This window comes from Lepisma saccharinum, assembly GCF_977018435.1.
Source record: "Lepisma saccharinum chromosome 15 unlocalized genomic scaffold, izLepSacc3.1 SUPER_15_unloc_1, whole genome shotgun sequence".
In the NCBI taxonomy this organism is placed as follows: Eukaryota; Metazoa; Arthropoda; class Insecta; order Zygentoma; family Lepismatidae; genus Lepisma; species Lepisma saccharinum.
In genome coordinates this window covers 1589101-1612451 of record NW_028142892.1, presented here as the reverse complement: position 1 = coordinate 1612451, position 23351 = coordinate 1589101, and the positions used below count along the sequence as shown (strand labels likewise).

Genomic DNA, 23351 nt, shown 5'->3' with positions numbered 1-23351 from the left:
TTTCACAACACCATTTTTGTCATTTTAAAGATGGCGCCTCCTGCATACACATGCACCAGCAAAGAGCAGTGGTTTCTTTCCCTCTGGAAGCCTAAAACTTATAGACATTCTACGGCAAATGAAAATTCAATGTCTCTAGGCATGCTTACCATGCCAGCAAGTTAACAAACAGAGGAGAAAGTTTGACAATGGCCTCGGTCCTCAGATGGGTGGAAAGACCTTTGTGGTGGCTCATAAGTGACTGCACATAGATTCCAAATATTCTTCTTCTTGAGGTATACGTACAGGCACTAACTTAGACTTTAAAATATACTCATATGTGGATCAGCAATGAGTCTATACTAAATTGCAGCAAATCTGTGCAATCCTACATGCAGAAACCTACTAGTTAAGAAACAAAAACAAATTCAGCTTTTTGTTTGACTCATGTAATATTTCTACCATATCGAATCACGTGGGAGTACATTTTCTAAATGGTTTCTTATGATCGAATAATTAGTAATCAAAGTATCCAATGAAATGTGAATATATATATATGCCAACAAAAATTTATAGAATTTGTTGCGGGGGTGGTATTAGTTATTTAGCAAAATATCTCCCAACATTATTTTTAAATGTATTCTCCCATCTTTTATTTCTTTTAGATTTCGGTATATTGTTTCTATCGTTCTAGGAAACATATGTTTTGGTATTATACCTACAATACCTAAGATATAAGTTTGGCAATTAATATTTACGTGAAACACCATTTTAAACCAATTAAATCCCACACCATGCATGTGTGGTCTAAGGGGTCATTCTTTGAGCTCTGGCTACGGAATGCATGCAGGTTCGAGTCTCCTGGGGGAAGCATAACAATTTTTCTCCTCAGATTTCAGCCTGAGTATGGCACTGGTGGTCACCCACCATCGTGATGAAATTGGGGAGCTACAAATGAGTAGCATAACCCGGTCATGAGAACCTACATCAATGACTGGGGGTTTGTCCCAGACATCTCCCATAACTGGTGGGATGGTCTCCCACCTTCGCAGGTGGGAGTGAGGCTGGCAGCTGGTATGCGTTGCACCATGTGTTATTTCTTAAAAAAATCTTAATTAGAAATTAAAGTATAAACTACTCATTACATGAATTAATTGGCAATATGTATATTTAGCAACTTCAATTATATCTGAATAAAAAAGATCTATGATGACTAAAGTTGCATCACTTTTGAAATACAGTGGAACCTTGATATTACATTTTTCAGGGAATCAAGTTGAAAAAATCTTAAAATGCGGTAAACTGTAACATCGAGGAAAATTTTGTAATACTTTTCCTATGATGGGACCATCAAGATTGAATGTATAATGCAGGAAAATGCAAAATCTGGGAACATATATCAGGGTTCCACTGTATTGGCCTTCATTCAGATTCACAGACGGAATTAATATATGTGATGAAATGTTTCATTCAAGATACCTGGATATGTCCATCAGCAAGAATTCAGGCATCCGGAAGCAAGATGCAACAAAAGTATTCACAGCTGTGTCCAATAATCTAGTTGGTACAGATTTGGCCTTTAATTTTCTCATTGCCAACTTTAGTGCATTGCAAGAATAGTGAGTATATATTGTCTCTTTCTTTAAAAATAAGGCATCTACTAGTATATCTATTAGAGAACTGCATTGAGGCTTTTTGGCTCGATCGTGTAATAGTTTGCACGGATGACGCTAGATGGCTTACAGAATCGACTGTTTCTTCGCTCAAGCGAATAACGGTCGAACAGGCATATGATCCGTATACGCTCGAAGGCCAGTAGTACACGTACAACCGTAATTTGTTGGGACTTCAAATATGCTTCATGAAGTGAAAGATGCTGTGAAATTCAAACTAAAGTGAACATAGTTATCATCTTCATGTTAAAATGTAATTTAGACTATCTTACCTATACATAGCAATATATGAAAATGAATAGATGATTATGGGCTGAAACTACCAGCATGAATTTTACACACATATTTATACAATTATTGTCCCATTGAAATTATATTTGATATTCTATATATTAGAGCGAATCACACTCAAGCATGTGAAATTCGATCATGTTTGAGCGAGCAAAAGTGATCCAATGCAGTATTCTAATATCTATGTTTTTCTTGCTATTTTAAGTGGTTCTTATTTTTTCTGTGATGTTTCGTCCTGGTTTCCAAGAGTTTCTTTTAAGCTTCCACCAAGATAATCCCACATACACAACCTACCAAGACTAAATGCATGGCCATGAAATTAGGCAGGTGGCAGAAGTTCACGCTGTTGCCATGTCTGAGCACAACCCCGTGTGTTCGGAGGTTTATGAGTATGAAAGATCTCGTTGTGGAGTTGGTCTTTGTAATCCATGTGATACAAACTAACAGGATTTGCTTGAAAAGTCAGGGATGACATCGGTATGCCTCGGAGAGAGAGGTTGGTCTGATGCTTGAAGAAGGCAACACAGCCCGATTAGCAGTGTGTGGGAACCAGTGACTATTGTCCCGCTCTTGCTTTGCTTTTCCCATATGTGCCACCAGCACAATTCTGCCCAGCGCCTATTTTCATGGCCATGCGTTAGTCACTCTACACTTCTAAGCTAAGGAATGTCCTTGTCTCTTCCTAGGAAGACTGTTTTTTCCACCTTGTTGCACCTCCCCAGGTGTCACAATGTTTTTTTCTTCCCCTCCCCTCCATCCTGTAACCTACTCTTCTGGTCTTCCCTCCCCTCCTCCTCCTGATGTGGAAAGTAAATTGGTAAAGTTTCTAGAGCCAGCTTCAATTTTCAGCACAAAAGTGGAGGATTTTAACTTGCCAGACCTGTTCAAGGAAAGAGTGAAGGTCAGTGCCATCAGGTGGAGGACGGGGAGGGAGGCGGGAGGAGTAGGACACAAGGTGAAGGGGAGAGGAAGAAAGAACCACCTAGGGAGGTACAGCAAGGTGAAAATAAAACAGTCTTCATAAGAAGAAACAAGGACACAAACTATATAAGTACGGAACGGTTTCAAGATGCAGCACCTTTCCAAAAATAAAGCTCTTGGTAACACATTTCTTCAATTTTACACAAGAAACTACTTACGGAAATGAGTTTTTTAAAGGTTTACAACGTTCGTCGAGGCATTTTCTTTCATCTGGGATATATTTGACCGGGAAATCATGTATTTTTCAAGAGAAATATCACAGCGACGCACAATTGACGTTGCTTTCATTTGCTTGCCCTACGACAACCGGATGCTGCGTACGATTGATGACGTAAGCCCCTGTCAGTGTTTCAACCCTTTTTTTTTTACTATGCTTGCCTAACCCAACCAAACCTAACCTAACCTTATCGGAAATGGTTCGTGGGGCTATCTGTGTATGGTTCGTGGGGCTATCCGTCAGCTACCTGTGCATAATGTATAATTTCCACTGGTGACGAACACGATAGTAGGTATTTTTCGGTGAGGAAGGTTGAAACACTGCATAACCACAATGTGAGTCAAGATGTGCCCGCCATACTGTGTATTCCGGAAGCAAAGAAAGGAATAAAAAAAAAGCACTCGGAATGTGAAAAATTGCATTTGTTTTCATGTAAAAAGCATAATGGCACCTCAAACTATGTTCCGCAACACAATTGGTAAGTACGAACCATGTGAAACACAAAATATGCGATCTTAATGTGTCTCCGATCTATGAAACTGTTACCCAGCTCTTTTCATACTGATCATTTGAAATATGTATTTTAGGACATGAAATCAAGTAAAATGAACACACTTTATTGAACCTTTTTGTGAAATTAGCACATTTATCCCCTTGATGCTTCAGTACAATTTCCTTCCTTTTCTTTTATGTTTTGTTTAAAAACATAGTCCCTGGACTTTCAGGAAGGTACACTGGAGTCAAGTTCAAGAGTGTTGCCAAACTGCAGTAGCACATGAAAATATACGAGTTGATCATTAGTGTGATTACCACCACCAATGCAGTGTTAACATTAGAACTGCAGAAGGGGTCAAATGACCCTTACCTTGTTTTTTAAATAACTATCCTGTTTTCTGTTTCCTTGTCCTCAAATTTTTGTGACTTTTCATAATTCTTTGTCCTCTTTAAGCGAATATGTATTTTCCTTTCACTCTTTAAGATATAAATTCTTTCACATTTTCACATTATACCCCTAGAACAACGAGAGGGGTCAATTTCATCCCTTTACAGTTTCCTTTATACATGCTGCAATATCAGTGTCAGATTGTGATTCCTGTATCATCCTGTCTTGAGCACGTTCCCACTTGTCACAATTTACATGCACGTCATCATTTAGGTAGTGATCTTGGCAGGAAAGTAGCAACATATCGCAAGGCCCTGGGCAGGATTAGAATGCGAGGCCCCCATCCATTCTTTAAATTTTAAATCTCAATGTGAATCGATAAAAAATCTTCAAGTATACAGTAGCAAATTATTATATTCAAATATTAATAGTAATAAAAAATACTGCCGAAAATGAGGTATATTCTTGTAACATACTGATGGAATTTTCTATAACCAAAGTAGAAGTAATAATACATTTTTAAAGATGTTCATTGGGCACTAAGACATAACTGAACTACCTTTTAATATGCTAAACTTTGTTTGAAAAAATCATAAATGCAAACTGCGAATCTTTCAATATAACCTGTGTTATTTTCAATGAGTGTTTCTTTGTCTCCTCATTTCAAAATTTGTAGGAAATCCCACAAGAAGAAGAAAATATCAAGGATGTACATAACATTTTTGTGAATGTTTCACATGAGAAATATGACAATAATTTAAACTTTTTTCGGATCCCTTTAGCCTTAGGGCTTGTGTGTTACACCTCTGATTTGACATATTCATTCAAATTATAACATTAGACTAGAAATTAAAGCAAGCTAAAAAAAAATGTTTTAATTTTATTGCCTGCAAAAATTAGCCCTATTTCATAAATTTTTCTCACTTCTATTTATTGCATTTTTCGTATCAACCCAATGGAATGCGAGGCCCTGGCCAGTTGTCCACTTCACCCACCCCTTGGTACGCCACTGATTCTTGGACTGTGAAGAACATCTCCGAACATGTCCTGTCATGTAGCAGTTTCTCGTGATGAAATGTTGCGCATTTCAAGTGTTCAGTTGCTGATTGTAATTTGTAATCAAAATATTACAAACCACCCAAACACACTGATTATAATACATAAAACACAGAAAATAATATAAAATAAAATAAAGTTCCCATTTAAAAAAATATATAATTTTTAAATGCATTTCTTATGAGGGGTCAAAATGACCCTTCTCCGCTGTTCTAAGGGTATTGGATCATCTGAGTGAAAGGAAAAATATCTTTGTAGCGAAATATACGAGGATATCAAATAAAATCTCATTTGAGCTTGTAATTGTAACAGTTAATTCTGCATATGTCACTTTGTTTTCAGCTACAATGAAGCAAAATACATCGGTGATATTCTTCGTGGGTTGGCAACTAGATTCACAACAGAAGAGCAACTCAACAAGGTAAAGTTTTCTGCACTTAACATCACAATTATCAGTTGTTCATACTATTGTATTTCCTTCACTCTGAATTGCATCCGAAATAATGTCACATGCCCTCAGCAGATGTTGGCTGGAGGATACTGGTGTGGTGAAAGGGTGTTATGGACCAGGATGTTTTCGAGGTTGGGTGGCGACATTTGAAAACAACTCTGGCATTGTTGGAAAAGATGTTTTTGGTTTCAGGATCACTGTGGAGAATAGGGAGAAGGGAGCATAGGAAGTGCCTGATTTTGAAACATTATTTTAAGTCAACTATATGCACAGATAGGCTACTCTGAACTGGACCTTGTTTAAGGTGGGTTCCGAACCACTGTCATTGATTGACTGTCTTTATTTTACTTCGCTTTTTGTGCCACTTCTGGCTAATTTGCGAAGATGGGGATGAGTAATGATATGATGAAATTGATGAACACTCACAAACATCCATGCCCAGGCCAGGATTCGAAACCAGGACCCCTCGTATTGTAGCGTGATGTGCTAACCACTCTGCCATGAGGGCCGGTCGAACCACTGTGCAATGTGCCTCCACTGGGTATGTCATATGTGGGACCCCTTGATTACAAGGTGATAACGTTACTGCTATGCCATCAGGAAGGCCTTGTGCCTGATCTTGTTCAGGTGGGGGTGATATTGGGAGACAAGTACAGGAGGGTTGCTAGCAGGTTTCTTGGTGGAGGTGTATGAGGCAGCTCGGGATATTTGTTTGGTGACCAGGGTGGAAGGATATCCACGGTTGGTCAAGGCTTAGCGGAGGCGGAGGTTATATATAGTTCTGACAGAAGGTGTGTGAGGTGTTGAGGCCTTGAGGGCCAGGGAGAATGGGATGTCTCTCTTGGTGTGGAATGGGAGGGAGCTGGAGAAGTGTAGATATTGCACGTGGATTTCTGTGGTATTATATTAAGTGCAGTAAAGAATTTGTATCAGTCTATAATGGATAATTACAAATTGATCAAAATGCAAAAAATCATCTGGCCCTATCGTCGAAAATTTAATCATGAGTGGATGGAGTATGATCTATACAATCAGCCAAAATATGCAGTGTTCTTCAGCACATCATTGTCAGCTTTTTTCAGTGCCAAGTTGATTGATTGCTTGATCAGTTATTTTATTTTGTTTTCCTGCCACTAATCGCAAAGATGAGGAAGAATGGCTATAAGATGAAATGTACGAAGGGACACCCATGCCCAGGTGACAATTTGACAGTGATCAGAACGCTACATTTTAAAAGTAGCTTTGCTACAACTACAGCTACTCTTCCAAAATGTAGCTTTGCTACAGCTACAGCTACATTTACCAAAAAGTAGCTCGCTACGCTACTCCTGTTCGCTACTCGCTACTTCGCTACTTCTGCAAAAAAACTTAAAAACAACGACATGGGTATTAAAAAAATCCCCTACTACTGGTAAATAGATTCTGTTATTCATTATAATGATTCCAGTCATTTGATGATTTTGATAGCAATGTTACTTCAGTTACTTATTTTTACTATAGTTTTTGAGAATACCATACCTATGCAAGTGGCATATCAATTCAAATTTGATATATGAATATTGCAATTAGGGTGTTACCCAAATTACATAACTATTACAATTATACACAAATAAAATTTGGAAGAATTATGTATTTATGTTCACATCAACATATTTTTCATGAGAATAAATATTTCATTATCATTCTTCCTCGTTCTCACAATTAGCCGAAAGTGGCAGAAAGCAACTATAGATAAGAGAATACAGTAGAGCGTCGATTATCCGAACGTCGGTCAACCGAACGACCGCTTAACCGAACTGTGTACTCGCTCACTTTCAGATATCTGTAATGAAAAAAGTACGTGACTTAGCTGCTCGTAAGCGTGTAGGCTTGCTTAGACAGACCAAAATAAAGGATTTTTTTAAACGTTAATTTTGTGTACTGTGTGTATTGTTCATGCAAAATACATATTTTTGTTTAATAAACTGTACCACATACTATATATTCCTACTAAAGTTGCCTTTGTACGTTACTTTGTAATACATACTTAAAGAGATGCCTGTTTTTATGAATAAATTTACTGTACAGTACTTCTTTTTGGCAAATAAACATGTACAGTTCGATTACACTGGGGAACAGTGAAATTGCGGCACAGTGTTTGAGAGCTAATTTAGGGCAATTTCATGCTGCGGAATAATGATATAATAATATATTTCCTGAATTGGCTCTAATTTATGAAATAAATGCAACTAAACCAAAATGGCGGAAACATAAGACATACGAGGGGCGATCAGGTTGCTCCGACCCTAACATAGAAGGAATGACGTTATGATTGATTTTTTATTTTGTTATTGTTTAGTGATCCTTTGTATGCTTTCATTCTGAATTGCAAGTCTGAGTAGCGTACAGTTTTCTTTTTACAGGGGTTTAACTGAGTGAAGTTGTGTCAATGTGGCAGAATAGAGAAAACTGAGGTGAGAGCGGTGATCAAATATTTTGGGAAGAAGAAGTGGACGGTATCCAAAATTCATGAGGACTTGGTGGATACACTAGGGGACACTGCTCCTTCATACAGTATGGTGAAGAGATGGTGACGTGAGTTTAATTGTGGGAGAGAGTCGTGTGAGGATGAACATGCAGGTGGAGCACCAAAAACTGTCATGGCGACCGAAAACATTAACAAACTCCACGATATGGTGCTGAAGGATCGTCGAGTCCGTCGTCATGTTGCTGAGATGTGTAACCTGTCATATGGCACTGTGCAAAACATAATTACCCAGGAATTGCAAATGAAAAAAATTGCTGCAAGATGGGTCTCTCGAAACCTCACCCCAGATCAGAAGCGTACCCGAGTGCTCACCAGCCAAGAACTTCTCGACAAGTTTCGTGCTGAAATATACGATTTCCTTGCCCGACTTGTAACTATGGATGAAACATGGATCCATCACTTCGACCCAGAAACAAAATCACAAAGCATGGAGTGGAAACACTCACATTCTCCACCAACGAAGAAGTTCAAGGTGCAAACGTCAGCCAAGAAAGTGATGGCCTCAATTTTCTAGGACTGCAAGGGTGTCCTTCTTGTGGACTATCTACAAAGAGGCCAAACCATCACTGGCACATACTACAGTGATCTAATCAAGAAATTACGCGATTCCATCAAGAAAAAGAGGCGTGGGATGTTGACTCGCGGTGTGCTCCTTCACCAGGACAATGCACCTGTCCACACCTCACGCATTGCGAGGGCCGCTATTGCAGATGCATCGTTCGAATTGTTGCCCCACCCACCCTATTCCTCAGATTTGGCCCCCAGTGATTTCCATTTGTTCAAACATTTGAAGAATGACATTCGTGGGCAAAAATTTTCTGATGATTCTGAGGTGATAAGGGCTGTGGACTCATGGTTGGAGGACCAGTTGGAATTTTTTTTTTTTGCAAGGTATCCAGGCGTTGGAGCACCGATGGGGAAAGTGCATTGGACTTGCAGGGGAGTATGTTGAAAAATAAAAACAAAATTGGAACCCTATTGCCGCTCTTTCTATGTTAGGGTCAGAGCAACCTGATCGCCCCTCGTACATATAAATTAACTTCCAACAACAATTTAATATTTCTTTTTGTGATTAGAATCATTATTATAAAAATAAATTTATATAGGCCTATGATCAAAATAATTAAGAAAATATGTACACAATGAAGTAACAAACTATGTGAAACGTTTTCTATTCGATTTCCTGCTGTATTGCTTTTTAGGACAATCCCTCTGTAAGCTCCAACAGTAGTCGGCCATCACGTGGCGATCCCACCGTCCCTGGTACCTTTCTTCCATTATCCTTACATCCTGATGGAACCTTTTTCCCTGTTCTTCACTAAAATCACCAAGGTTCTCAGGGAATCTCTCAATGTGGCTATGTAGAAAATGTATCTTCACACTCATATTAGATCCCAATTTCTCAAAATATTTCAACATATTTCCAACTATATCGGGGTACTTTTCTGCTCTGTGATTCCCCAAAAAGTTTTTGACGACGGACACAAAACTCAGTCAGACCTCAGATTCGATGTAAGATTGGCATCATTTATAAGTGTACGAATTTGTGGTGGTCCGTCAAAGATTCCTGCCTTCAATTTTTCAATACTTAGTCCTGGAAAAGTGTGTCATATATATTTGAAACAATCACCACTTGTATCTAAGGCTTTAACAAACTGTTTTATCAACCCAAGTTTAATATGCAGTGGCGGAAGGATGATTTTGTCCCTATCTATCAGCGGTTCATGAATGATATTAGCTTTTACCAATAATATTTTCCCTTGGAGGCCAAACTTTTATCGTCCAATGCTTTTCTCTAGCACGACTATCCCACAAACATAGGAAACAGGGATACTTTGTGTACCCACTTTGCTGTCCTAGTAAAAAATCACCATCTTCAAATCCACACACACGAGCCACTTATGTTCACCATATTCAATTTTTTTCTAAAACCATTTTTATGTTTTGGTATTCTTCCTTAAGGTTTGTTGAGTGTCCGATATATTGCCTAGCAATGCTTCATAAGTTGCCTAGCAACAATTTACAAATAAATAAATAAGTTTATTATTGGAATTTCAGCCCATTATCAAATTTTGATATTACCGAGAAAAGCGTAGAGTAATTTTACCTCCTACATTTTCCATGGTGTGTTTATTTTGATAACTGGAGTCAAGTCAACTGAACCAATCATACAATTGGCAATAACAGCTGTTTTGTGTGCTGAAACTGTTATTAAACTTTATGCCGCAAAATAAAATCTTTTTTTTGTTCCCCAGTGTTATCCGAACAAACCAGTTTTCCGAACACCCATGTCCCCCAATTACTTCGGATAATCGACGCTCTACTGTAATTAAATAAACCATTTATCCTCATTGTCATGATTGAGAGAAGTGGAAGAAAAGATGAGGAGGTAAACAAAGGAGGACAAATGAATGGTGGTGGACTATATCAAAGCGTTCGAAGATTAATATGGAATAGGGATGTACCTATGAAATGCAAGAAGGTAATATGTAACACATACTATGTGCCAATAATTACGTATGGAGCAGAGACTTGAACAATGACATAGAGAGACAAAGAAAAGATGCAGGCAGTGGAGATTAATTTTTTAAGGAGTCTTGTGAGGAAGACTAGAAGGGATAGAATGAGAAATGAGGAGATTTGACAGACAGTGGGTGTAGTGAAGCTTCAGGACAGAATAGATCAGGCACAGATGAGATGGTTCGGACACATGAAGAGGATGGATGCAGAAAGAAGACTACCAGTAAGAGCTTACAATGCACAAGGAGTGGGAATAAGGCCAAGGGGGAGACCAAGATGTCGGTGGAAAGAGCAGATAGTGGAGAGTGTTAGGAGACAAGATTGGAACACCTTGGAAAGAGAGGAGTTGTGAAAGACCAGGAAAAAATGGAGAGGCTTGACTTCTATGCCGACCCAGCCAGAGGCAGGAAACAGCAAAGGATGATGATGTCATGATTAGCAAAAGTTACAGAAAAGTGACGCAAAAGTAGGAGAAATACATAAATTTGAAAACTATGTATATTAACTAAAGAAAATTGTCGTTTCTGCAGGAAAGTCAAGAACTTGTACATACTTTTTGCAATATGATAAATTATTGAGGAAACTGTCGTGTAAACCTGAGTGTTCTAAACGTATTGTAATTTTAAAATTTGTGAACAAATACTATCTCGAAAATAACTGTAATTCCAGAAACTCTATCATTCTTGTAACAATAATTTCTTGCTGGTGAGATCTTATATACTGACGATGATCAATGCTGTTAACGTACTGAGCCATTTATTGCTGGCACTATTCCCTTGTCAGTGCAGTGGAAATTCCATCGCTCGTTTTTGCACTGCAAGTTGTGTCTTACACAGCAATTAATGACATTTTGGTGTGTCTTACACCATGAATATCCACAGGATTTGTTCCGGGGGTGACGCAAACGAGGCACTTTTTTCCAGTGGTGCAGTAAACGAGGCATGTTTCTCCCCAAAATAGAGATGCAGCTAAAAAAACGTAGCTGTTAGCAGGAATATATTCATATATGTCACTTAGTTATCTGGATATCTGAATTCTTTAGATTACTAATTAAATAAATTACGCAGATATCTATAATCTACAATCTAGATAATCTGTATCTCCATGTAATAGACTGTCTTTATGAACCTCCTGCAACATTAAGGGTTATTGTCGATTTTTTCTGACACTGTTGCCACATTCAAAATTCACCTCAAAATGCCAAGAAAAAATGTAGCTGTAGCGAAATTTTTGCTACAACTACAGGAATTTTGTAGCTTCGCTACCGCTACAACTACAATTTTCAAAATGTAGCGTCGCTACAGCTACAGCTACAAATTTTGTAGCTAGCTACAGTAGCGACGCTACAAGTAGCTCGCTACTTCTGACCACTGCAATTTGAACATGGGACTTTTGGCATTGTAGCAAGCTGTGCTAACCACTCTGCCGCAGAGGTGTCTCATGATTAGACGTCGGATTTTAGGTTTTTAACCTATTTTTTCCTTTATAGGTATGTAAGAAATAATAAGTCATGTCAGCATTTCATTAAAAAATGCAACTACTGATGAAGTTTTGTAGTGCCTAAAAAACCTAGCCTTTTTTAACCTTTTGCCGCCCAAGGCCTTTTTCACATGTAAGCCTCTCTGTCCCGAGCCGATTTTGAGCAAAATGCAGAGTTTCAATTAAATGAGTGTAGATCGGAGGCTAATTGCCCTAGATAGATGAGTGATATAGAGTAAGGTGGGGCAAGACTGCGCAGTTTGAGTTCATAATTTTATATTCAAGCTATGAAACTACAGACACACATGAAAAAAAGCAATACACATTGCACTATCCTTTGCTAACTCACAGTAAATTTCCGAAAGCTGAATCAACAATATTTCTGCATGAAACAATTACAAAACAGTGACCATGCAAATGTGTAGTCTTACCCGCACCGCGGGGTAAGACTGCGATCAAGTTCGGGTAAGAATGCGCACTTTCTACACAGAGTCACATTTGTATAAAAAGAAACACCAATCACCTAAAAAAGATCTTCTATCATATGGGATACATTTCTCGTGGAATTCTCACAGTAGGCATAGTGAATCCCGTCTTTCACTTGGGTTAGGAATCACTAACACAAATCACAAATAAAGTTTCCTGTTTTCATACGAGGTGCAATTTTCATGCCACCACTCGTCACATGTGGAACACTGGATCCAATCCTCTACTGGAGGATCGCTATACTTCTCATTACAACCTGGGCAATTGTACTCTTTCTTCTGGAGTTTTCTGCTTGCTACATCTTCTTCAACAACGATGTTCCGTTTCTGTTTCCGCTGAACTTTCTTCTTACTCTTCTCAGCCAACGAGGCTTCCAAGTTGACTTTCAATGGAGATCCAGTTAACACCTGAGAAGCCTTCCCTTTCGTCGGCGGTGCTGAATATGCTCTGCACGTGGAAGTGGTGAATCTGGTTAACGGAAATGTGCCCGTATGATCCAGTATTGTTAACCCCACTTGTTGAAGGCTGCTCACCTGGAGTTGGAACTGATCCATTTGTCACAGTAGAGGGAAGAAACTCGTCCTCAGTGAAGATGTCTTGATTGAAAGGGCATAATCCAGTCACTTCAAAGCCCTTCATGGCATTCCCAACTGTAGATGCCTTCCTGTATGCCTTTGTAAAAATGGATGCCACTTGGAAAACTGTGATTGGGCGACCCAGATGGTTACTCATCCACTTATCACACTCAGATGAATAAAACGACTTCAGTGGACCAAAAAATGATCAATCAAATGGCTGGACCTTGCAAGGCACACACTTGTGGGGTAAAACTGCGCACGTGCGCAGTCGTGCTCCGTGCTGCATTCCTGAACAAATCACGTGATGCAGCCCAGCCATTGCACAAAGCAATGGAAACTAATATGCAGGTGGACTCGGCATTAACACAGCTTCTTCTATCCATCAACATCGTAATATTGTATACATTCACAGTGACATAGTACTCAAAACACATAGTGCCAAAATAAATAGCAAACACCCTCAAAATCTTTTCACTTACCTCTCTCAGCACAACGAATTTCAAACGTAACTTCACCACTGTCCACAGCTAGCTACCATCTTGGACAAAGTAACGGTTGGGCAGTGATGTCAACTGTGTGTGATTTTCACCTCGAAAAACCGGTGTGCAGTCTTACCTGCCGCACAGTCTTACCCCCACCTTACTCTACCATTGTACGCGGAATGAACCAGAGATTCAGACTATATGACATTTTTGCAAATTCGGCATATATGTGGTGGGGGAGGGGGCTAACTCTCAAAATTCCAAAATTTCGGGAAAAAAAAATTTGTTCCCCCACCCTCCCCTCAAGCAAAAAGTACATGACAATGTCGACATGCACATGGAAATGATCGCTAACATGTAAGGAACACAAAAATATTTGCATTATTATCATATAACCAATGTAACTTGAGTTATACCCCCAAAAGGAATTGTCGGCACGCCACTGATTCAAGCTTCAAAATGCAGCGGTACCTTGAAATGACTTTAGCTCAGAGACTATTTGCCCTGGAGATATGAACGATATACTGTTGTACGCAGAATGAATCACAGATTCAGAAGATATATAATTTATGCACATTCGGCGCACATATGGAGGGGGAAAGGGGGAAATCCCCTGATTTTTTTTTTAAAAATGGGGTTTCTCCCCCCCGTCCCCCGAAAAAAAGGATATGAAAAGTTCAAAATGCACATAGAAATTATCGCTGGTATGTAAGAAACAGAAAAATATTTGCATCATTGCTATGACCAATGTAACGTGAGCTGTACCCCTGAAACGAAAGGCTTGTACGCCACTGTCTCAAGCTTCGGAATTGAGCGAAATGCAGAGTTACATTGAATTGACTACAGCTCAGAGACTATTTGCCCTGGAGATATAAATGATATACTGTTGTACGCAGAATGAATCACAGATTCAGACGATATATAATTTATGCACATTCGGTGCACATATGGAGGGGGAAAGGGGGGAATGTCAAGCACTTCTTCATCCCACTCGGAGTCTGTATCCATATCCCCCAGCTCATCTCGGATTTCATCAGCACGGAGATCACGGGGAGCAGCCATGGTCAACTATTACCCTTTTGGGGACACAGCAGGCACAAACGACACTAGCACACTTTTCACAAACACGTAGATGACAAAAAAGTCCTTGGAAGTATGTCACTTCAGTCAAAAAATATCCTCGCACTTGGGCACAAAACTACACACACCTACGCACAACTTTCACGGACGAAAAGCTAGAACGCACTGGAAAATGAACGCCGATTCTTGCAGCTGCTTGACATTCTATTTTTAGACAAGGCTGGGTGACCTCTGTTCAACATTGTGGAACACTTGTGCTCACAAAGAAAGGTTTCCTTCAGCGTGCTTCGAATTCCCATTCTCACAACGCAGATTCAACAACCAGTTTCCCCCCTCCCCCTCCCCCCACCCCCACCCCTTGCTTCCGCCCTCACGGAAAACTTTCATTTTGACATCGGATACTTATAAACAAGTTTCCTTCGAATGCAGATAGCAGGAGGGAGTGAAAAGCATTGCTTTAGAACAACAAAGCTGGTCTTCCTTTGTCGGCAAAAATTTGACATTGAAAAGAGTCGCAAAAGAGAAGTGCCTTTTCCCGCCTTTTCCCCTCCATTTTCATGAAGACAAAAAAAATACAAAAAACCATTTCTGTTAAATACATGTGTTAGGAACAATATAAAAAAATAAAATCGAAATTCTAGCCAAAAATAGAAAAGTTATAATGTAAAAACTACGACCTTGAAACAGCATCTCGATCGAGACGCTTGGGACCGTGAGGGTTACATTTGGGTATCTCGTTTGAGACGCTTGGGCGGCAAAAGGTTAAGGTTTGTATATATTTTTAATGGTTTTACAGGATTTTTATGTCAGACAGAGACATTTGCTTTGTTTGGTTACGAAAAATTTCAATGACGAACGTGTTTGAAACGTACCCTCTGTCGATTTCCTTTCCTCCACGTCCATGGCGATTTTTCAAAGCTTCTAAACAAAGCAAAATGTCTGGTGCCACTGTTACCTGTATAATCCCAAGTGGTCTTGCTCACTTTTGCGTCACTTTGGTCCTTTGTGGCATTCACACCTTGCAAACTAACATTTCAGCATTGAATTTTTCACCACTGACTATGTTTTTGTTGAAAGATTGTTTCAGCATATAAGATGATTCTCATAGACAAAATTGCGGAGTTTGACTGTGGATAACATGAAAAAAGATTGTTTCAGCATATAAGATGATTCTCATAGACAAAATTGTGGAGTTTGACTGTGGATAACATGAAAAAAGATTGTTGCCTAACTATACAGCGAAGAGTGGATTTTAATAGCAAATTTCCAATGGTAAGTTCTGCCATCGTTGTAGGGTTAGGCAACACACATAACGTTATGCAAGATTGTGGATATTTCAGGATATAGGTGTCCCATTTTCATTGCCGGTGACTATACCTAATCAACATTTTTCATGAATTTTCAACTATTTTAAGTTTTCTTTGAACCTACTACAAGATTATTCGAGCCTAACTTAAGATTTTTAGGACCTATTGTAGGAGTTTTAGAATCTAGTTTAGGGTTTTTCGAACCTATTTAAAGATTTTTAGAGCCTATTTTAGAACCTAAAAGCACACTTTTTAGAACCTAAAAATCCGAGGAAAACATGCACAGCAAGAGCAGAAAATTCAGTTGGTGAACTTGTGATTGAACCGATTTATTCTGCTTTTCTACCAAATTTGGCTAATCACAAAGGTGAGGATGAATGATGGATGAACGACACAACATGAGGCCCACACTGGCGAAGTTCAGATGCCAGAGTCTGAAAAATGCAGTGCAGGGTGTAATACACAGAAAGGAGGTTGACATTTGGGTACCTTCAGAACAGGTCATACCTTACACCCCGTCAGTTGGTGAAGTTGTTGACAATGAAGCGAAAAGCAAACAAGAGAAAATAAATGACTGTCCACTATAATTCACGAGTCTGCCAGGGTTCTACTCATCTTGGTTCAGCTGAGTATTACGTGTTATGTCAAGTGTATCTTATGCACAGCAACAAAATGATGATTTCAATGTTTTGCATTGCAGCTGAAGGAGTTTGCTTCAGAACACGAAGGAGAATTTGGATCAGCATCACGTTATGTAGATGAGGCCTTGGAAACTACAGCACAGAATATCCAGTGGTTTGAAAGTAAATACAACACAATCGTACAGTGGATTACTTCACATGGATTTCAGTGAAATACAAGCATGACTATATCAATAAAAGAAATGAACTTAACAGTATATTCATGGACACGTCTGGGTTGCAATCCACTCATTGGAAATTGTGGCTCATAACAAGCCAGAAGTGTTCTGCACCTTCCTTTCCTCAAAGTTCTAATTGAATGAAAACATTATTTTGATTAATAGCATTGACCAGTGCAAAACAATTTCCATAAAAATCACTTAAATCCCAAACTTAACTGGTGTCAAAGAGTTGCACATCAGAACTTGGATCTTATTAGTAAATACCAAGGCTGAGACGATTGGTATTGGTGAGTATCAGTTGATTTTATTTAACAATACAGGGTGTACACAATGAACCTCCCAGATTTTGAAGTGATGGGAAATGAAAACGAACACACTTGCACATTCTTTGGTAATTTTATTGCAAAGAGCAACTCAAAAAGTGTCTTACAAAAAATTGCCACACTTCCATGTGAGCACCTTTAGTGACACGAGGAATGTCCAGCCGGTATTCCACTTCACGCAGCAGCATGGCTTCAGGGATGGTATCAATGGCAGCAACAATTGGGTCACGCAAAGCATTCATGTTTGGCACCTTCATTGAGTAAACTGCATCCTTAACACACCCCGAGAGGAAGAAGTCCAAAGGAGTGATATCTGGGCTACGTGGTGGCCAGGGGATAGGGCCCCCTTGCCCGATCCAATAAACTGGAAAAGTGGCGTTCACCTCCTGGCTTCTTCAATGCACACCCAGTTTCCAGAAAACCTCTGTACCATGCCCTGATGCTCTTGTTGGTTGGCGGCAATTTGTTCAAGATATGTCGAAACTTACGCTGTACCCTAACAATTGAGTTTGACTCCACAAACCATACCACAGCATGTGCTTTCTCACGAGAAGATGCCATTTTCACCAAAGCGACGACAGCGCTGCCAAGCATGACGCATGCAAAAAGAAAAGAAAAAAAATCTTGAGCGTATATGGCACCAAATACAAAAGACTGGATTGTCATAACTTTATTTTCTGATTTTTAACATTGCGTTGAAACCCCGGAGGTTCATCATGTACACCCTGTAATTTTCCACCTTATTGATCATTCGCAGCTATATGCAAAAATGCCATGTGGTGCTTTTGTGGAGTATAATTATGCCAGATGTTATACAAAATTCAAAATTTTCATTGATTTCATACCAATATTATCTGAAAAAATTGTATTTTTGTGATTACATAACAGGCACTATACTATATACTATGACGTAATTGCATAATTTAATTATAAGCATCAATATACTATGACTTAATTTTTACTCACTCACTAATGTTAATCAATATTTGGAACAAACTTGTGCTGTGTTACTATCTTGTTTGAATATCCTTATGAAATAACATTCTAAACCCTGAAGATAAACTGTCTGTCATGGCACTGTTCTTTAGCAGCATGTGGAGGATGTCTCATTCTGAGATAACATTCATTGTTGCTCCTTACCTTACAGTATTACACTTTTGGTAAAAACTTAGACCATTAATATTTTATAACATGATTAAAGGTTAATGTAGGACACTTTCAATGAAATATTTATCCATTTTTATTATTTAAAAATTGTCAGGTTTACTCATGTTGGGGTAAATGCTATAACATGAGCATTGTTAACCAAGTAGAAACATATTGTAAAATCATGAGAACTGATTGATTAAAGCTATGAGAGAAAAACATAAATGTTACTATTTAAAACCTCCTTTAGTTTTTGTATTTTTCCTAATAAAATGGATAATAGGGATATTAATCTATTAAGTGTGGATGGAGGATATAAATGCAGTGTGCTGTTTCAGTGTGGAAGGTGTAATCTACACTATATAGCCAAAAGTCATCGGACACCAGTGGCTTGCCCAAGGGGGAGTAGGTGGGGGTTATAAACCCCCATCCCCTTTGGCCCAGTATTCCTAAAAAAAAAGAACATCAAATGCAGGAAAAGATAGGGAAATGAGGGCCGACTACTAAAAAATGTATACTTAACCCCCTCCTTTCGAGAATCCTGGGCTCGCCACTGCCGGACACCCACCTGAACATGCCCTGGTTTGAGCTTGGGTCATTAGTTTTGGTTGATTGATTGATTTATTTGATATTTTAAGTCCACTTTATGGACAGTAAGGCTAATCGGGACTCGACCTACAGTTTAAAGTGGGATCCGAACCACTATGTGCCTCCACCGGGCCCCTTGCCATTAGTTTTGGTCAATGGCAACATGAACAATGCTGTTGATGAGGAAGTTTTAGACAATAGCATGCTGCCCACATTGTGGCAACAATTTGGAATGAGCCTTTTCTCTATCAACACGATAAATCCACTGCCCATAAAGCAGGGTCCATTGCATCGTGGTTTGAGGACAATCAGGTGGATGTGCTTACCTGGCCCACTCAAAGCCCAACTGAAACCCCAAAGGATATCTTTGGGACGAACTGGAGCGTCGATTGTATGCCAGACCCACTCGACCGAAAACCACCCATCAACTATTCAAGAGGCTACAGGACAAATGAAAAAAAATCCACCACCAATGTACCAGAACTTAGTGGAAAGCCTGCCCAGAAGAGTAAATGCTGTAATAATAGCGAAGGGAGGTCCACCTGGCTAATGTCTTTGGAATGAACAGCACTGGGTGTTCGGTGACTTTTGGCTATATAGTGTATACGTATACAGTGGAACCTCGATTTTATGTTTTTCAGGGCACCAAGCTGAAAAAACTTAAAATACAGGTAAATGTAAAATCGAGGAGAATTGTATAAGATTTGCTATGTTGGGACCATCAAGATTGAATGTATAATGCGAGAACGTAAAATCGGGTTTCCACTGTATTCAAGTTTTTCTAAAACAATTGTCATTTTATATCAGGCAAGTACAGAGTGATCACGAAGTCCCATTCCCCCTATCGCGTGTCCACTTCGTCATAGATGGTCGCATTGTATTAATGTGAGATCATGGCAGAGGACAACTCGGAGTTAGTGGGTAGTGTAACTATTCGTTATGATTTACTCCAGTGTCTGTGTGTACACCATCGTTTTCATAACAGAGTATGATTCTCTGCCATGTATGATGCGAAAATCTCCTCAACATTTCTGGCGTGATGGCAGTAAATGCACGTCAAACAGCATCCTTAAGTTCGTCAACTGTCTCGTAACGTGTGGCAGCAACCTTCTGTTTAATGAACCCCCATAATGCATTGTCGCAAGATGACAGATCAGGACTTCAGGGTGGCCACCCCAAAGGTGCAGGCAAATGGCCAGAACCACGTCCAATCCATGTATCAGGAAATACCTCATTGAGATATTCCCTCACGGCAATAGCATAATGGGCTGGTGCTCCATCTTGCTGTAACCATACACGACCGAGCAGTCCCTGTTCTTGCAGATGTGGAATGAACCAATCACTTAACATGGTGAGATACGACATTTGATTCACAGCACCGTCAAAGAAATATGGACCCACCGAGGGGGTTGCAGACATTGCAGCCCAGATCATGACATGTGGTGGGTTGTGTTCAAGTTCTTCATAAAAATGTGGGTTTTCTTTACTCCAGAAATAAATGCTTCTCGCTTTTGCACTACGATATATCGCACACTCGTCTGAGAAAAACACTTTACCCCTTGAAGGAAGAGTTGTAAAGACATGGAGCATTCACCCACAAGCATGATGACGTTTTTGCAAGTCATTATCACTCAATTCGTTTACAAACAAAGGTTTAAATGCCTTTAACTTCAAATCCTTCTTCATATGTTTTTGTAATGTCAAGTGTGAAACTCCCAATTCCTGTGACCGCTTACAAATGGACTTTTTTGGCAAACGTTCAACAGACGCTGCAGCCTCCACACACGTTTCCAGTCTTGTTTATGGTCATACTGGGTGGGGCTTATCTTTTATGCAATCAGTTGCAACGAGCTGCTTCTCCCACCGTAAAATACTTGGTTTTGGTGGGGAAGGTTTCTGAAACCTTACAGTGAAATCATGCTGAATATTTCTCATTGATTTTCCTGTATGTGGTCGTTCGTGAACCCACATGCTCATGACGATCCGTTCCTCCATGGTGTAAGTGGACTCATCAGCCATGATTTACATGTAGATCCTACAACAATTCATTAATATCTATGTAATACATAGGGGGTAATGGGACTTTGTGATCACTCTGTAGAATATCAGTTGTTGGTAATATTTATGTTGGTACTTTAATAGTATCAGCAAAAAAAAAATGTAAATCAATCCCTAATATATTGCAAAAATGAAGTTTAAAGAAAGTGTCTCCTATTGGTGTATTTTATGGTCACTTGATGCTTGGTCTTCATCACAAAGAGTAGACATTTCCTTCAGGTAAAAAAGTTGTAGTTAAAAACGTCAACAGTGCAAGAATAAAACTGAACACAATTCAGCATCATTTGGTGTGCACAAACAAAATGTGAAGTGACTACAAAACACAACTATAGGGCATGCTATTTAAATCTCATTTCTACAAGTTAGTTTTTTAGTTCTTTTAAGTGGTAGGAAGAACAAATGGCCAGAACTTTAGAATCCCTACTATTTATGCAAATAAATCTCTATTTCGAAGTCAATTTTGTGTTTGTTAATTTGAACTGAATTGCATCACATTACAATTTCACATGATGAAATACGTTAATCACTGTCAAGAGGGAAATTGGTAAAGTTCTTCAACAAAGGACATCAAAATAACAATGCTTATTAATTGCAATAATATTTATTTTAAAAACAAACAACGTGTTACAAAATCAGTGTAAAAATATGGAATATGCATTTCTAAATGTACACAAATACACATCATTTTAGAACCTATTCTTGTTGACAGTCAAATTTTGCAGTGAAGCACAAGTGAAATTGTTATGTTCACTGTCTGTATTTATGAGTGATCATATTGAAATATTTACTGCAGATTTTGTTTCGTAAATAATATCAGTGTGACTAACTTATTCTGTATTAGAACTTGTAACTGTACATTAATGAACTGTTGTAACTGTGATGTGAAAAATATTCACAGAATTCCAACAAGTCTATGAAACATGCACAATAAGCATTGACAGCAGTGTTAATTATAGTGGAATCTTAATTTCATGTTTGTCAGGCCACCAAGGTGTAAAAAAAAAAAAAAAAATCAGGAATATGAAATATCCAGGAAAATCTTGTGCCACATTGGTCCATTGGGACAATAAAGATTGTATATATTACGCAGGAAAATGTAGAATCCAAGAACATAAATAATAGTTCATGATGGATGCGGTAAACGCGGTTTAAAATTATTTACGTGAAATTTTGAAATTTCGTATTTCCGCGTTAGTACCTTTACCTAAACAATGTACCCTTAGTGAATGAAGACAAGAGTCTTCGAAATTAATAGGATATAACAGAAATACAAAATTTCAGTAAGTAATAAATAATAGTGATGATAAAAGCAATAAAATAATTGAACAGGTAACAAACTTTGTACATTTGGGAAGCCGTATTTCACAGTTCAAACACCAAAAAGATGTTGAGAAAAATTTAATAAAATATAAAAGATCAAATTGAACTTTGAAAATAAATTTTAGAAAACATATGAGAAAAGAAATTCAAATTAGATACCATAACATAATTTCAAAACCAGCTCTTCTATATGGTAGTGAATGTTGGACTCTGTCAACATGTAACAAAACTAGAATAAATTGTTCACAAATGAGATTTTTGCAGTCTTTAAGAGGAGTAACCTGAAGAGACAAAATTAGAAGTGAAGAAATCCAAAATAGATAGAAGGTCAAAGAAATGGTGAAATAAATTTTAAAAATATTGGTTAAAGTGGAATCAACATGTTCTGAGGATGCCAGAAACTTTTAACTGTTACAATTTTTAAGCATTGGTATTGGTGGAAATTGGTAAGAATATGGGCATTAGTATACGTTCAAAGTGCTTCAGCCATAACCAACGTGCACGTTAAAGGCAGCCAAAAGTCTCAATTTCCACACAAATGGATTTCTGCATTCATTTTCACAAGACAGGAGTTGCAAATTTAGATTGTCAACAAGTTTAACTCTTCTATTAACAATTTATGTGGTAAGTTAATACACGTGCATGTCAACTCACAATTCAACAGTCCTATTTACAAAATATGTAAATAAATCATCGTGTGAGAACAGGAAGGACGTAGCTCCAATTCATCAAATTCACAGGAGAGAGAGGAAACAATGTATTATTAGGAATATGTATGTCTCTTAATACATACATGTACGCATTGTACATCATCGACCTTCCAGCCTTGCCCTTCTCAAGGTTGTTTCAGAGCGTGGGGTAGAAGCAGTGTTGCCATAACCTGTGAGCACAAATTCCCTTTTCTATGTACATAATTTTCCTGTTGAATAGATCCCCCCTTTGTCAGAAAACTTCATCTATTATTATGATTTCGAACGGGAGTAACAAAAAATATGAATAACTATTCGAAACTGCACTTTCCCGTAAAATGTTCGAAAATTATCATGACAACAGTTAATATTATG

At 38.5% G+C, this 23351-nt stretch overlaps 1 protein-coding gene across 1 annotated transcript in view; it reads left to right on the top strand.

The window, feature by feature from the left end:
- The window catches only part of LOC145982228 (uncharacterized), a 254366-nt gene that overhangs the window by 159054 nt on the left and 71961 nt on the right, over positions 1-23351 (top strand). The window contains exons 28-31 of the mRNA XM_083115798.1: positions 1455-1598; positions 5423-5501; positions 16691-16839; positions 17173-17243. Coding sequence (XP_082971924.1) covers positions 1455-1598; positions 5423-5501; positions 16691-16839; positions 17173-17243 — 443 coding nt within the window. The remainder of the gene's footprint in view (positions 1-1454; positions 1599-5422; positions 5502-16690; positions 16840-17172; positions 17244-23351) is intronic.